Below are 13,604 nucleotides of genomic sequence, written 5' to 3'. Positions count from 1 at the left end.
TGTGTACTTGTCACGCCAATTAATAAATCTCATTGGATGTATATTGTATGCATCATTTGCCACAACATATGGTACACCAATGTAGTTTAAATGTGTGGTATCCCTAGCTAGCATTCCTCAAAATAGACATACTATCACTTACTAAGTTAATACGTACTAACTGTTCATTTGAGCTCACAACAGAATGTATTCCATGATTTAAACTTTCATTTTTACCGCTTCTTGATAGATCACCACTGCAAGATTATTTAAACTAAATTTTTTGACAAACTCATCATGCACTCAAACGTTCATTTTGTTACAGGACAATACTGCATTAGTTAACATGTATAGATTTATATACGTGTATAAGTGTATCAATGCGTATGCTGAGTACGTACTGATGCACATGTAGTTATGTATACATGTGTATGTTGTGTATAGTGTGAGATGGCCACAGAGATTGGATAACTGCTTCTAAAAAATCAAAGTGGTAATTGGCATATTGCTCTAGATTGTTCACGTGATGTTCTCAGGGTTGACTATATTGGGACAATTCCAACTGGCAACCGGTTACTACAGATTTGTTGGCAGGTCAATAATGTAAACCCTGATATTTGGCCTACTTGTTTGTGGTGTTTGGCTACTTTTACTGGTTCATTTTAATTACAGTAAACGATCGATCATTCTCTGTGTGTGTGTGTGTGTGTGTACACGAATATATGTACATGCATACATATACTAAACATCATAAAGCTACATGTACTATATCCTAGCTTTTATATATAACTTGGGACTTTGTAATGATTTTTGGATTTTGTTTACCACAATTTTTTTGGCATATTATCATACATATTTTCATTAATAATTTTTTCTTATGACTTTAGGGAGACATTATTTTTTTTTTTCTGGTGAGATACCGAAATCAAAGATTTAATATAAATAAATAAAAAGTAAGATATGGAAAGGGTGTGGGGAGAGGGTTGGGAGCAAATTTTGTCCCTCGCCTGCACAAGCATTGATTGTCTTTTGGCAATACTAAGGTGAGGACTTGTTGCCATCCAAGGCAATACTAAACCCCATCTTTCCCATCTGCCTAACGATCTAACATTCGTTCCATTATTCGAAGGAACCTGGCTAATAAAAAAAATAATATACGTACAGTGATCCTCATGATCATTAGCCTTCCATCACTGGTTGATAGAACTTGGCTAATTTACATGACATCACAAGTTAATTTGCAGTTGAATTACTCTTCTCGAACAGTTGAAGTTTATTAAAAAAATAAAAAATCTGCAGCAAAATTACAATAAAGATTGATTTTTGCACTTTTTTTACTTTATGCACCCTCTTTAGTTATGATTCTCTTTAGCTTTGTTCAATCAAATAGTTAAAAGAAATAAGAGAGTGTAGAAGGTGAAAAATGTGTGCGGTAATCATTATTCGTTTACAAGTTATTTGATCAAAATACAAAACTAGGACTTGTGCCACTGCAACCACCTGTTAGTTGTTTCCTTGTTAAATTAGGGTAATGTAGTAAATCGCAAATTAGCTAGTTTACTTTCTGAAACGACTAAAACACTTCAGAAAAGTATTAAAAACTAAAGCGCTACACAATTCAAAATTATTTGTGTTCAACACGAGCTCTAGAAAAGATCTATATATAAAATATAAGCATGCATGCATCAGACCGAAGTACATGGTTTACACGGATCAATGGTTCAATTAATTTGAGAGTACAACCCAATGATGTTGGTTATAATTGAGATGATCATTGGTTCATTGAAGGTGTGAAGTATCACTGATTGAAATGCCATCCTAAATTTTTGTGTGGCCACAGTTCAATCTCCAGTGCTATCTAGCTATTGCTACAGGGAACCATGCATTATTATCATTATTTTTTTCTTCTAACCGGGGGCCGTATTGTGGGGTGAAAAATAATTTTGCAGATAGGGTTTTGAAATCAATATGGGGTCTGTGTAGTAGCATTCCACACATCTCCTTTTTGTTTGTCTTTTTAAACCTTGTTTGTTTGGGTGTCTAGAAGTCACGTGAATACTTACAGCTACACACGTCTCTCTCTCTCTCTCTCTCTCTCTCTCTCTCTCTCTCTCTCTCCTGCCTTGCCAATTCCCTGGCCTGCCTGCTATAGCTGATCTCTTCTTTAAAAGAGTAACACCACTCTGCAACTTAGGCCCTTTTGCTTCTCTCTCTCTTTTAATTTACTTGCTATGTCTTCCATAGCTCAGGCCTAGTTAGCTCTTCCACCTTTACTGGAGTGCTTTAAGTTTTAATAGTTTTCTCTCTTTGATCTTGATCATCGATGGCTCCTCCACCTTATCATAATCTATCACCTCCTTCCCCTTTTACTCTTGAGCTTAGTGGAGATCATCATGGAGATCATGATCTTCAATACCACCACCTCTTCAACCTTGAGCCTCAAGCTTCCTTTTCTTCTTCTTCTTCTCTTTCTAGTGCCCTTTTCTTAACTCCAGCTCAAGTCCAAGGACGATCCGATGATCATTATAGAGAACCACACCAGTTTCAATTCCAACTCCTAGAGGTACTAATTAAGCGATGATCACATGACATGTGCACACTTATTTATGTGACATATATACGAGCCCCTTCTCAGCAGGATCCCGTTATACAAAAACAGGATGATGGGACTATATATATTTAGGGTTATATATGTATGTATATATATATATATATATGGATCTTTTAGGTTCCTAGCTAATTAGTTGTCTTCATTAGTACCTGATCTCATGCATCCTTATATTTATAGTATGTGGCTGATTATCTTGATCATTATTTGTCTTCTTTTTAGGCTGATCATAACATTGTTCCGCATGGCGGATCACACGATCATGATCATCAAGCCATTGAAAATGAAGGTGGCAGTGGTACTGTTTTGAAATTAAGCATTTCCAAGAATGGAGCTGTCGGAAATGGGAATCCAGGTACTGATCATGAGACTAGTACTAGTTCAGTTAAGTGGATGTCTTCAAAGATGAGGATGATGCGGAAGATGTCGAACCCTGATCAAACATCAAGCAGTTCTACTAGTAGTGATGATAAACCAATTTCGATGAAGTTATCATCACACAAATTTGAAGAGCAGAAGCTGCAGCATCCATCATCGCAATTAGGAGCTGACATGATCAGCTGCAGCAATAATTCATCAAACAACATGAACAACGTCCCAATTATTAGGGTTTGCTCCGATTGCAACACTACTAAGACACCTCTCTGGAGGAGTGGACCCAGAGGCCCTAAGGTATTTAATTAGTTTATGTTCTAACTGATTTATTTCTTGAAATGCATTTAATCAAACGTTAACTTACAAAAGGTAAAGTTAATTGTATCGTTAACAACAGTTCCAATTGGAATCAGCTTCAGTTCTTTCTCATTAATCATTAATTTGCAGTCACTTTGTAACGCTTGTGGAATTCGGCAAAGGAAGGCAAGGCGTGCGATGGCGGCAGCCGCAGCCGCAGCAAGTGGCACAACCCTGACAGTTGCCGCACCATCTATGAAGAGTAGTAAGGTGCAACCCAAAGCCAATAAATCAAGAGTAAGTTCTACTGTTCCCTTCAAGAAAAGGCCGTACAATAAACTGTCCTCATCCCCATCATCTCGAGGCAAATCAAAGAAGCTTTGTTTTGAGGATTTCACAATCAGCATGAAGAATAACAGTTCATCAGGAAACCCCACTGCCGCCACCACCACTACCGCTCTTCAACGAGTTTTCCCCCAGGACGAGAAGGAAGCTGCAATCCTGCTAATGGCTTTATCTTGTGGACTTGTTCATGGTTGAATCAATTTCAACACATGCATCCTCAAATTTAATTAGTCTACTATTACTTGTTTTGTAGTAGTACTTTAGCTATATATTAGAACAAAATCAATTAATAAAGTTTAAGCTAGAGAGAGAGAGAGAGAGAAGTTACAAAATCAGTGATGAGGGATCAAATTAGTTAATTAGTTCAATAAAAACCAAAAATAATTGTTGTGATGATCTTATGAGAGGAGCGTGTGGTGTGCTTTTTAACAAGCAGATATAGAATTTACCAAAAATAATGGTTGTTTCTATATAGCTACTTGTTCATCTATATATTTAGGTTTTGTTTTGTTATCCTATTATCGATCAATTGTCATCTTACCTAATAAATTATTTGCTAAGCTTTGCCACAGCACTGCTGCTGCTGCTGCTACTCCTTTTGCTTCTTTGTCCTTTTTTTGTTTGATTTCAGCAGTATTGCTGCACAGTGGTACAAATCTTAGTTGCGAATTAATTAGATCTAGGGTTCTTGCATCATTATAAGAGTTTAAATTGAAGAACCGTATATGCTGAGACGAGTGATTAAAGCTACTTTTGGAAATATTGTAGAGACAAAGGCAACAAAAGTTTTGAGTCACATGACCGTTAAAATTAATGAAACATATACTGCATGCAGTAGGGCACGAAGATTGAGGGGTGCAGATCATCCCACATATATTGAGTATAAAGATAAGAAACACTAATATTTTAGGTTTGTCTGAGCTTTTGTAACGTGAGCCTCCAACTAAGTAAAGAACAAATTCTAATAGTTGAGGTTTGTCAGAGCAGTTGTAGCATGAGCTTATAACTAAGTAGCAGTTGTATGAATAATAAATCAGGAGGGTAAGAAATTCATTATTAAACACCATTCTAAACTCTCAATTGGATCAGCTAGGTTGCACCCCATTCCCAGTAAATGGGTAGCAAATCACAAGCAATTCGCAAGTTTAATAAAGAATAAAACTAATATTTGAGGTTTAATTCGAAAAGAACTTTAACGCTGTAGGGTTTGATGATATGAGAAAGCAACAACTGATCTTTTTATAGCTTTTAATAAATTTCCTTTTATTTTCCTTTTTCCTGAAAAGTTTAATGGGGCTACTGGCAAAGCAATCATGATTGTGATGATTCAGAGAGGAGATATTAAAAAACTCTCGGTTGTTTTAACAGTCGGATTTTAATTTTTATATTTTCAACTAAAAATTTGACAATTAAAACTCTTGGAGTACCGGGTACTTCAGAGCACACAAAAAAGGAGTACCCAAGAAAGTCCTGGTGATATATAAATGCTACTCTTATCATATATTTATAGCATATGAATACGACTTTTTGGGTTTGAAAGGTCACCTAGAGGATTGTACTACTCGTCTTAGGCATCGTCATAGCAGTGCAAGAAGAAGCACAGTGACCTTTGCAGGCTAGCTACAGTCAAATACTTCAGAGGGATAGATTAGTTACACAATCTCAGAAATAACTACTTTGAGTTTGCTCTGTCTTTTGTGTTTAATTAGGGTTTAGAGATAGAGTTATGCAAGGATAAAACTTCCCTCATTTCTGGGGAGGAGGAAAGTCTTCATTTCAGGAAATCACAGAATTGTAATCTGACTTCGCTCTTTGCCGGTGATGGTTGCACAATCTTAGTGATCTTATGGTTAGTGTGACTTCTATACTAGAAATTTCACACATGCTGTACGAAGTACTTCGTGGGAGGTTTCTATGTATATACCCAGGTTAACCTAGGGCAAAAGAGAGAAAAGAAATTAATCTCTCTGTCAAATTAACTTGATCATATACTATCAAGCAGCTACAGTTTAGCCAATATATAAAACATTTTCAATTTAAATAAGGGATTTTCATGAGGCCTATATATAGTTGTAAGACATATATATACACACATATATCTCGATCCCACAGAACACAAGCTAGCCAATTGAATTATCAAAAGTAAAGAACAAGATATGAACCTATCCTAATCATGCTGAGGAAAAACATTAAAACCTGCACACTAACTAACCTGCAGAACCAGAGATGGAAGATGAAGCCAGTGCAGCTTCTTCATAAACAATTTAACCTTCTCCTCTTTAACAAAGCACAAGCACTCTCCAAACACTAGGTATTCGGAATAATATGATCAGACCTTTGCAAGAGCAGTGGCTAGGTTTATATATAGTATTGTTCCAAATATTCTCCTATTAGAAACCTTATGGAACTCACACAAGTAACCCATATTACAATATGAATGAATAAGACTCGTGACACTAAGTTCAGTCCCATGCCAATTTGGACTACTTCCAGTACTCACAATTCTACAATAAATAGGATTTCTCCAAGCTTATTAACAAGACTTTCCATACAAAGATTTACACAATCCTGCTCTTAATGTTTAACTCATACTCATACTCATACTCTTACAATAGTATCCCATGAAAAAAATGGACCGTGAAGATATTTTTTTTTCTGGTAGACAGAAGGTTTACATTTCTGCTTTTGCTTCTCTTTCATCTAGCTAAACAATATGGTACATAACTTTTTTATACTTGCCAGAAGGTCGATCGGTTGGTGTTATATTATAATTACTCCCAAATTTTTTAGAAGTTTGGACCATTGAGATTTGGGACTTTTTTTTTTTCTTTCAAAACGATAATAAATTGGTTTTCGGGGAAGGCATAGGAAGCTATATTTCTCTTTCTTTTTACTTTTATCTAGTAAGTTTTTGCTAGGGCACGTTGAACTTGATTATGATTATTTTCAAATGCACAACAACGGAAAGAAACCGAAGTAGTTTTGGGTTAATGACAAATCTTTGTGCTTTGCTATGTATGAGAAATTTAAAATCCATGTGTTGACTTAAATTAGTTTGAGATTGAGATTGGATAATCCTTCCAGATTAGCTCGACATAATTGAGCAGTTCATGCAAAATAAGCCTAGGGTATATATGAGAGTTCTAAGCCTCGTTTGGTACGTTGGACTGTACTGACTATTTCAGCACTAATTTGGCATATGAACTATGGCATTCGGGTCCGTATAATCTCTCTAATAGAGATGAGACTATTTTACACATAAGGCATCAAACAATTGGGTTTGTATTATTATTACAAAAATGTTACTCTTACCACATATTTATATCATCATTTGTATATAATCTCTCTAGTAGAAATGGAATCCATATGTATTGGTAGACCCTACCTCTATTAGAGATGATACAAATGATCATACAAATATGTGTTAATTGTAACATCACTCTTATCAATATTATCCGGTTTCTTATACAAGCTGCCAAACTAGACTTAATGTTTAAGGTTGCAGTTTGTAAACAGAAATTGAGCTACATGCATTCAGACAACACTATAGATTTATGTGGTTCACTCTTAATTAAGCTACGCTCACACGGAAGGTTTTGAACTCTTAAAACCCTTATCCCAGTTAAACCTCGGCTCCCCTACACAATTGTTAAGCTATATCAATTGATCATTCATACAATGTAATCTTGTATATTGAAGGAAGAATAGAGGAGAATTTTAGAGAGAGATAAGAGAATGTTAAAGAGAAGAAGAACAATCTGTATATTTCTTAATCAGTAAGTAATTACATGAGGTTAGTCTTGTATAGGTTGTTATAAGCTACAAAGCTAACAACCTAACTAACTGATATGATAGGATTATGACAAATGTCTCAATCTTAAGCACTATACTCTAATATCCCCCATCAAGAACCAAGCATGAGATTGCAGCAATGAGTTCGAAAAAGTGGACCACTTAAGCCTTTTGTAAGAATATTAGCAAATTGCTCATGGGAAGACACAAACTGTACAGAGAGTTGTTTATGAGAAACCCTTTCTCTGACAAAATGCACATCTATTTCAATGTGTTTAGTCTTTTGATTATGAACAGGATTAAAGGATAAAGCAATTGCAGAGAGGTTGTCACGGAACAGCACCAGAACATTAAGCAATGGTATATGCATAAATGCTAATAATTGTATGATCCAATCCAACTCAGCGGAGGTGAATGACAATGCTCGATATTCAACTTCTGTTGAAGATCAAGAAACAGCTTGTTGCTTCTTAGAGGACCAAGAAATAAGATTGTTACCCAAGAACACCACCAAACCAGTAGTTGACCTTCTATCATTAGGGTCCTCTGCCCAATCAGCATCACTAAAGGCCTTTAACTGCAAATCTCCCCTAGTGTAGGATATACCAAACTGCATGGTTCCCTTGAGATATCGTAGAATGCGTTTAACTGCAGTGAAATGAGACACCATTGGATTCTGCATAAACTGACAGACTTGGTGCACTGAAAAAGCAATATCTGGCCTTGTAAAAGTTCAGTATTGTAATGCCCCCACTATGCTTCTATATAAACCAGGATTTGAGCAACCTATTGTAAGGGAGGCATGGTGTATCACAAGGTTTAGCATCAAGCATTTTAGATTTCACCAAAAAATCTTGAATATACTTGGCTTGTGACAGAAACAAACCAGTTGCAATTTTGATAATTTGTATGCCCAAGAAATAGTGTAATGGCCCTAAATCCTTGATATCAAACTCAGCAGTAAGAGCACTAATAACCTGTGATATTGCATCAGATGCACTTCAAGTAATGATTATATCATCCACGTAGAGTAACAACACCACCATTTCACTTCCAACATGTTTAACAAACAATGATGAATCAGAGTATGTGTTTGAAAATCCCAAAGAAGGAAAAAACTGAGTGAACCTTTCATTCCAGGCCCAATGAGCCTATTTTAATCCATACAAAGACTTATGCAGCTTGCACACTAGATGAGGATGAGTTGGATCTTCAAAACCAGGAGGTTGAGACATATATACATTCTCTTGAAGAATTCCATGCAGAAATGCATTTTTGACATCTAATTGTCTAAGAGGCCAATTAAAATGTGCAGCAAGAGCAAGAACTAACCTTACCGTGGTAGGCTGAACCACAGGACTAAAGGTCTCCCTATAATCCAATCTTGGTTCTTGACTGAAACCCTTAGCAACTAACCATGCTTTGTGCCTAGCAATGGACCCTTCAGAGTGCTTCTTAATCTTGAAAATCCATTTGCAACCAACCAGGTTTTTGTTGGCAGGTAATGGAACTAGACTCCAAGTTCCTTGAGCATGTAATGCATTGACTTCTTCTTGCAAAGCTGCTAACCACATAGGGACTTTAATTGTTGATTTATAACTTGTTGGTTCAACCAATGATATATCAGTTCCTCCAAAATCCTGAACATGTGCTAAGAGAGCTTTCTTTTTAATAATACCACTCTTGCTTCTAGTTTGCATGGAATGCAAATTGAGTGGTGGAATGAACAATACCACTTGCAGAGTATTAGGATTAAACTCATTGGATTATGTTGCATAAGTATAACTTATGTCAGGTGCCACAGGGATCAGAGAAGAAGCTTGTCTTGAAGCAGTAATGGACTGAGGACTTGCAGAAATATCAGCTGAAACACAGGTTAAAGGTGATAATGAGACTGAGGTTGGTATATTTGTTGTGTCAGGTGTAGAAACACTAGGACTGCTATGAGATGAGTGTGATATAGGTAGGACAATGATGTTTTTTGAAGTAACCATAGGCACAGGACCATGTGAACTATGATGTGTTTGTGGTGATGCAAGTAAAGTTGAATGTGATGCCAACAAGTCTGTATATGGGAAGTGTTGTTCATCAAAAATGACATGCCTAGATACAAACACTCTCTTTGTAAGTACATGATAACACATATAGCCTTTATATTTTGTGGCATACCCAATAACACACACTTTGTAGATTTGGCCTGCAACTTGGTACTATTATATGGCTTGAGTAAAGGAAAGCATGCACACCCAAATATTCTTAAATGAGTAAGAAGTGGATATGTCCCAAACAGCATTTCAAAATGAGATCTATTACTAAGAACAGTAATGGGCATTCGATTTATAAGATAGGTAGTTGTTTGATAAGCATAGGACCAAAACTGAGATGGCAATTGAGCTGTTTGTAACAAGGTGATTGTGGTTTCAATGATGTGTCTATGCTTTCTCTCCGTTAATCCATTTTTTTCAGGGGTGTATGGACAGGATAAATGATGTGAAATACTTTTTTCAATGAGAAACTGTTTCATTTTGTTGCTGATATACTCACCCCCTCCATTAGATTGAAGAGTCTTAATTGTTGTAGAAATTTAGTAACAACAAAGGAATGAAAAGCAACAAATGTAGGAAACAAATCTGACTTGTTTATTAATGGGAAAATCCATCAATGTGGGGTACATTCATCCACAAAGATGGTGTAATATCTATAACTATTAACTGATACACATGGTGCAGGACCCCACATATCAGTGTGAATTGTCTCAAATGGAAATACAGACTTATTGACATGCTTTGGAAAAGGTAGTTTACTAAATTTCCCTTCTAGACATTTATGACACATTATAGGTAAAGAGATTTTTGTAAATGGTACATTAGCTTTGGCCAACATTAGAGATACAACATTATTTGAGGGATGACCTAACCTATGGTGCCAGAGATTAGACTACACAAGGTGTCCAAGAAGTGCCTTAGCTGAATGGATCTTCTGTGAGGTTGAATTTGTCAAGGAATGGATAGGGTACATGACATTACTACACAAGTCTTTGTAAAGGATCCTCCATGTGGCTTTGTCCTGAATCCAAAAACAATAAGCATAAAAAATCAGCTAGCAATTGTTATCAAGACAAATTCGATGTACTGATAGAAGGTTCTGAGTTAATTGAGAAACATGGAGCACAGAGTTCAATTTGAGTGAAGAAATTGGTGTATGAACAGTTGAATAACCAACATGAGATACTGTCAAACCTTCACCGTTTGCAATTTGAATGGTTTCATTTGTTAGATATGGCGATGCTAGAGACATGTTTGTCAAATCCGCTGTCATATGATTAGTTACCCCTGAATCAGTAATCCACACCTAAGGAGAAGCTTGAGAACTTGATGACTGTGATGCAGGATTAAGCATTGTATGCATTGCTTGCATAGGAGGTTGTTGTGATTAAAACTGTGTAGGTGTGAATGAAGAGTAGTTGACAGTTTATGGTTGCATATGATAAGATGACTGCGAAGAATAAGCTGTAGTATTATGCATCCCAATAAAGTTTGGACCATTGTCATTGTAAAAGCAATACCAGGTGGTATGATTGCTTCTACCACAAATCTGACATTTGTTTCTCTCAGCGGAAGAAGATCCACATAATGGAACAGTGTGACCTTCGAAGTTACATAACTGGCAGATTGGAATCATTGGTGCAGAAGGACTTCCAAACTATGAACTAGGTGACTGACCAAGGAGTCCATGATTAGAGTTGGGAAGCACATGTGTTTGAGTAGAAAACATAGGTTTAACATTATAAAATCTAGAGGCCTGATTGAATATGCCTTTATTCTTGTTCTTAGTCCCAGTATATGGTTTGAAACCTCCAATAGCAAAATGTGATTGACCAAAAGTGTAAGAGAAACCACGAGTATAAAAATTAGAGCGTTTTGAAGCAGATGGACCTGTGTTGGCAACCATAGCTGTCATAAAAGGTGCAGGGGTGGAATAATCAACAATGGCTTCTTCGACAAGCAACTATGATCTGAAATCTTTAAGTGAAATCACACTTTCACGCCCCCTTATGACACATCTAAAGGTGTTATACTCAGCTGGTAGCCCATTAAATGCAAGGATTACAATGTCTTCATCTGCAAAATACACTCTAGCAGCAGATAGATAGTCTCTGGCTTCCTTAATTCGATGGAAGTACTAAGAAATTAAATCAGATCCCTTCTTAATTGTCTGCAAATTAGACTTCATCTGAAAAATGCTAGTCCTAGACACAGTGGAAAATTGTTCCTTTAACCTAACCCACAAATCTTTGGAGCTAGTGCTACCAATGGCACAAGACATAGTAATAGGTGATAATGTTGCAGTAATCAATTGCATAATGGCTCTATCATGCATTTTCCACACGACATATTCATCATTCATAGCAGAAGAAGAAGTAACAGGAGAATTGTTACCAGATTCGCCGGATATCGAGACATGTTGAGATGGACAGGAAGTAGAGCCATCAACATACCCCATGATTCCATTGCTTTCAAGCAAAAGCTGCATCTGAAAGTGCCAATTAAGGTAGTTTGAATCATCAAGCTTGACATTAACCGACATAGAAATGGACGGAATGAGAGCCGTAATCGAAGATTGAAGCAGCTGAAGTTGCGAAACAGTCAACATCGTGATTCCAAGCTCCAATTACTAGTGAAACAATACAACAGACATGTGGTGTGCAATATGTATAGAAAACCGATCAAGAACTGAAGATCAATATAGAAACCCTAGAAATTATAGAAACAAGAAATTGGAGAAGACGAAGTACCGAATTGAAGAGGATAATCGATCCGAGAAAGAATGTGCGGAAGCAGTAAAGGATTGAAACGTCAAGCGTAAGCTACAATGGCGATTGATACCATGTTAAGCTATATCAATTGATCATTCATACAATGTAATCTTGTATATTGAAGGAAGAACAGATGAGGAGTTTTAGAGGGAGAGAAAAGAATGTTAGAGAGAAGAAGAACAATCTGTATATTTCTTAATCAGTAAGTAATTACATGAGGTTAGTCTTATATAGGTTGTTATAAGTTACAAAGCTAACAACCTAACTAACTGATATGATAGGATTATGACAAGTGTCTCAATCTTAAGCACTATACTCTAACAACAATAAGTAAAACAAACAAATTATTTCAAGAGAGATAGGATCAATGGATTATGACAAGTGTCTCAATCTTAAGCGCTATACTCTAACAACAATAAGTAAAACAAACAAACAAATTATGACAAGTGTCAAGTTTGTGACCTTCGTTCGGTTGCTCCGATCACCTAGTGGGGATAATATATGTAAAGAGATAGAGGTAGGGAAGCAAACACAAGATGTACGTGGTTCACCTTAAGTTTGGTTATGTCCACGGGGTAGAGGAGTTCTCATTAATAATGAAGGGTTTACATAATACATATGTTCAAGCAAAATCATCATTAGTGGGTTCTAATGATGAGTTTAAGTACAATAATTGCATTCATCCTTAATTGTAGGATAATGGTCTTCTTTTATAGTTGAGAAGAGTCTCCGGCTTTTGTCCGTTGTCAATATGGGAATCTAGGTGCTTTAGTTTGACGTTGACATGTGTCGTGATGTGATTAGCCTCCTGGGCGGAGGGAAACTCTTGTGCTTTGGCAAGGGTGCCTCGGCATGAATCCCTTAGGGGGTCCTTGAAGGTATGAAGTTAACCGGTGCTTGGTAGTTTTGAGATTGGTCAAGTATGGTACAAACACTATTAACTAGACTTAATTGAGTAGGTCGGGCTCATACTTGAAGGGGATTCGAACACGGACCTCGGGTGGAAGGGTGAACTACCCTTCGAACATAGGACCTCAAGTGAAATGGTGAATATTCTTAACCAACTGAGTTACAAGCCACTTGTTATGTTTAAATTGCATAGTATGAATTCTTGCTATATTACTCATTAAAAAAATGGAGAAAATAAGAATTTAAGTTTGTCACGGAAATGAAAAGTGCTTTATTTTTTAGGTGCCATAAACATATGGCCAACTTGGGTTTTCTGTAACATTGTGCCTTCATGGACTTATTAGATTTGTCAAAGCGTGCCCCATCTAAAGTTTGGACCTAACTCGGCCCAGTAACATTTTTAGGCCTCTTTACGCTTGAATGAAACGACACGTCGTACTATTCGTCATCCCCGTTTTTCTCAACATCTTGATCCTTCTTTGA

General features: G+C 36.6%; 1 protein-coding gene across 1 annotated transcript; it reads left to right on the top strand.

The window, feature by feature from the left end:
- Positions 1-2,207: 2,207 nt before the first annotated feature.
- On the top strand, positions 2,208-4,117 carry GATA5 (GATA binding protein 5). Its single transcript, NM_001293953.1, has 3 exons — positions 2,208-2,542; positions 2,810-3,259; positions 3,410-4,117. Exons 1-3 carry the CDS (start codon positions 2,303-2,305, stop codon positions 3,797-3,799), a joined length of 1,080 nt encoding a protein of 359 aa, NP_001280882.1. The 5' UTR covers positions 2,208-2,302; the 3' UTR covers positions 3,800-4,117.
- Positions 4,118-13,604: the final 9,487 nt, after the last annotated feature.

This window comes from Malus domestica, chromosome 15 (genome assembly GCF_042453785.1).
Source record: "Malus domestica chromosome 15, GDT2T_hap1".
Lineage (NCBI taxonomy): Eukaryota > Viridiplantae > Streptophyta > Magnoliopsida > Rosales > Rosaceae > Malus > Malus domestica.
The sequence above is the reverse complement of the archived record's forward strand: the minus strand, read 5'-3'. Positions and strand labels throughout refer to the sequence as shown.

Excerpts from the sequence above, each read along its gene's own strand:
- GATA5 (NM_001293953.1), top strand. The coding sequence starts at position 2,303 with ATGGCTCCTCCACCTTATCATAATCTATCACCTCCTTCCCCTTTTACT. Across the intron at positions 2,543-2,809 it reads TTCAATTCCAACTCCTAGAG|GCTGATCATAACATTGTTCC; the intron begins GTACTAATTAAG and ends TCTTCTTTTTAG. Across the intron at positions 3,260-3,409 it reads GTGGACCCAGAGGCCCTAAG|TCACTTTGTAACGCTTGTGG; the intron begins GTATTTAATTAG and ends ATTAATTTGCAG.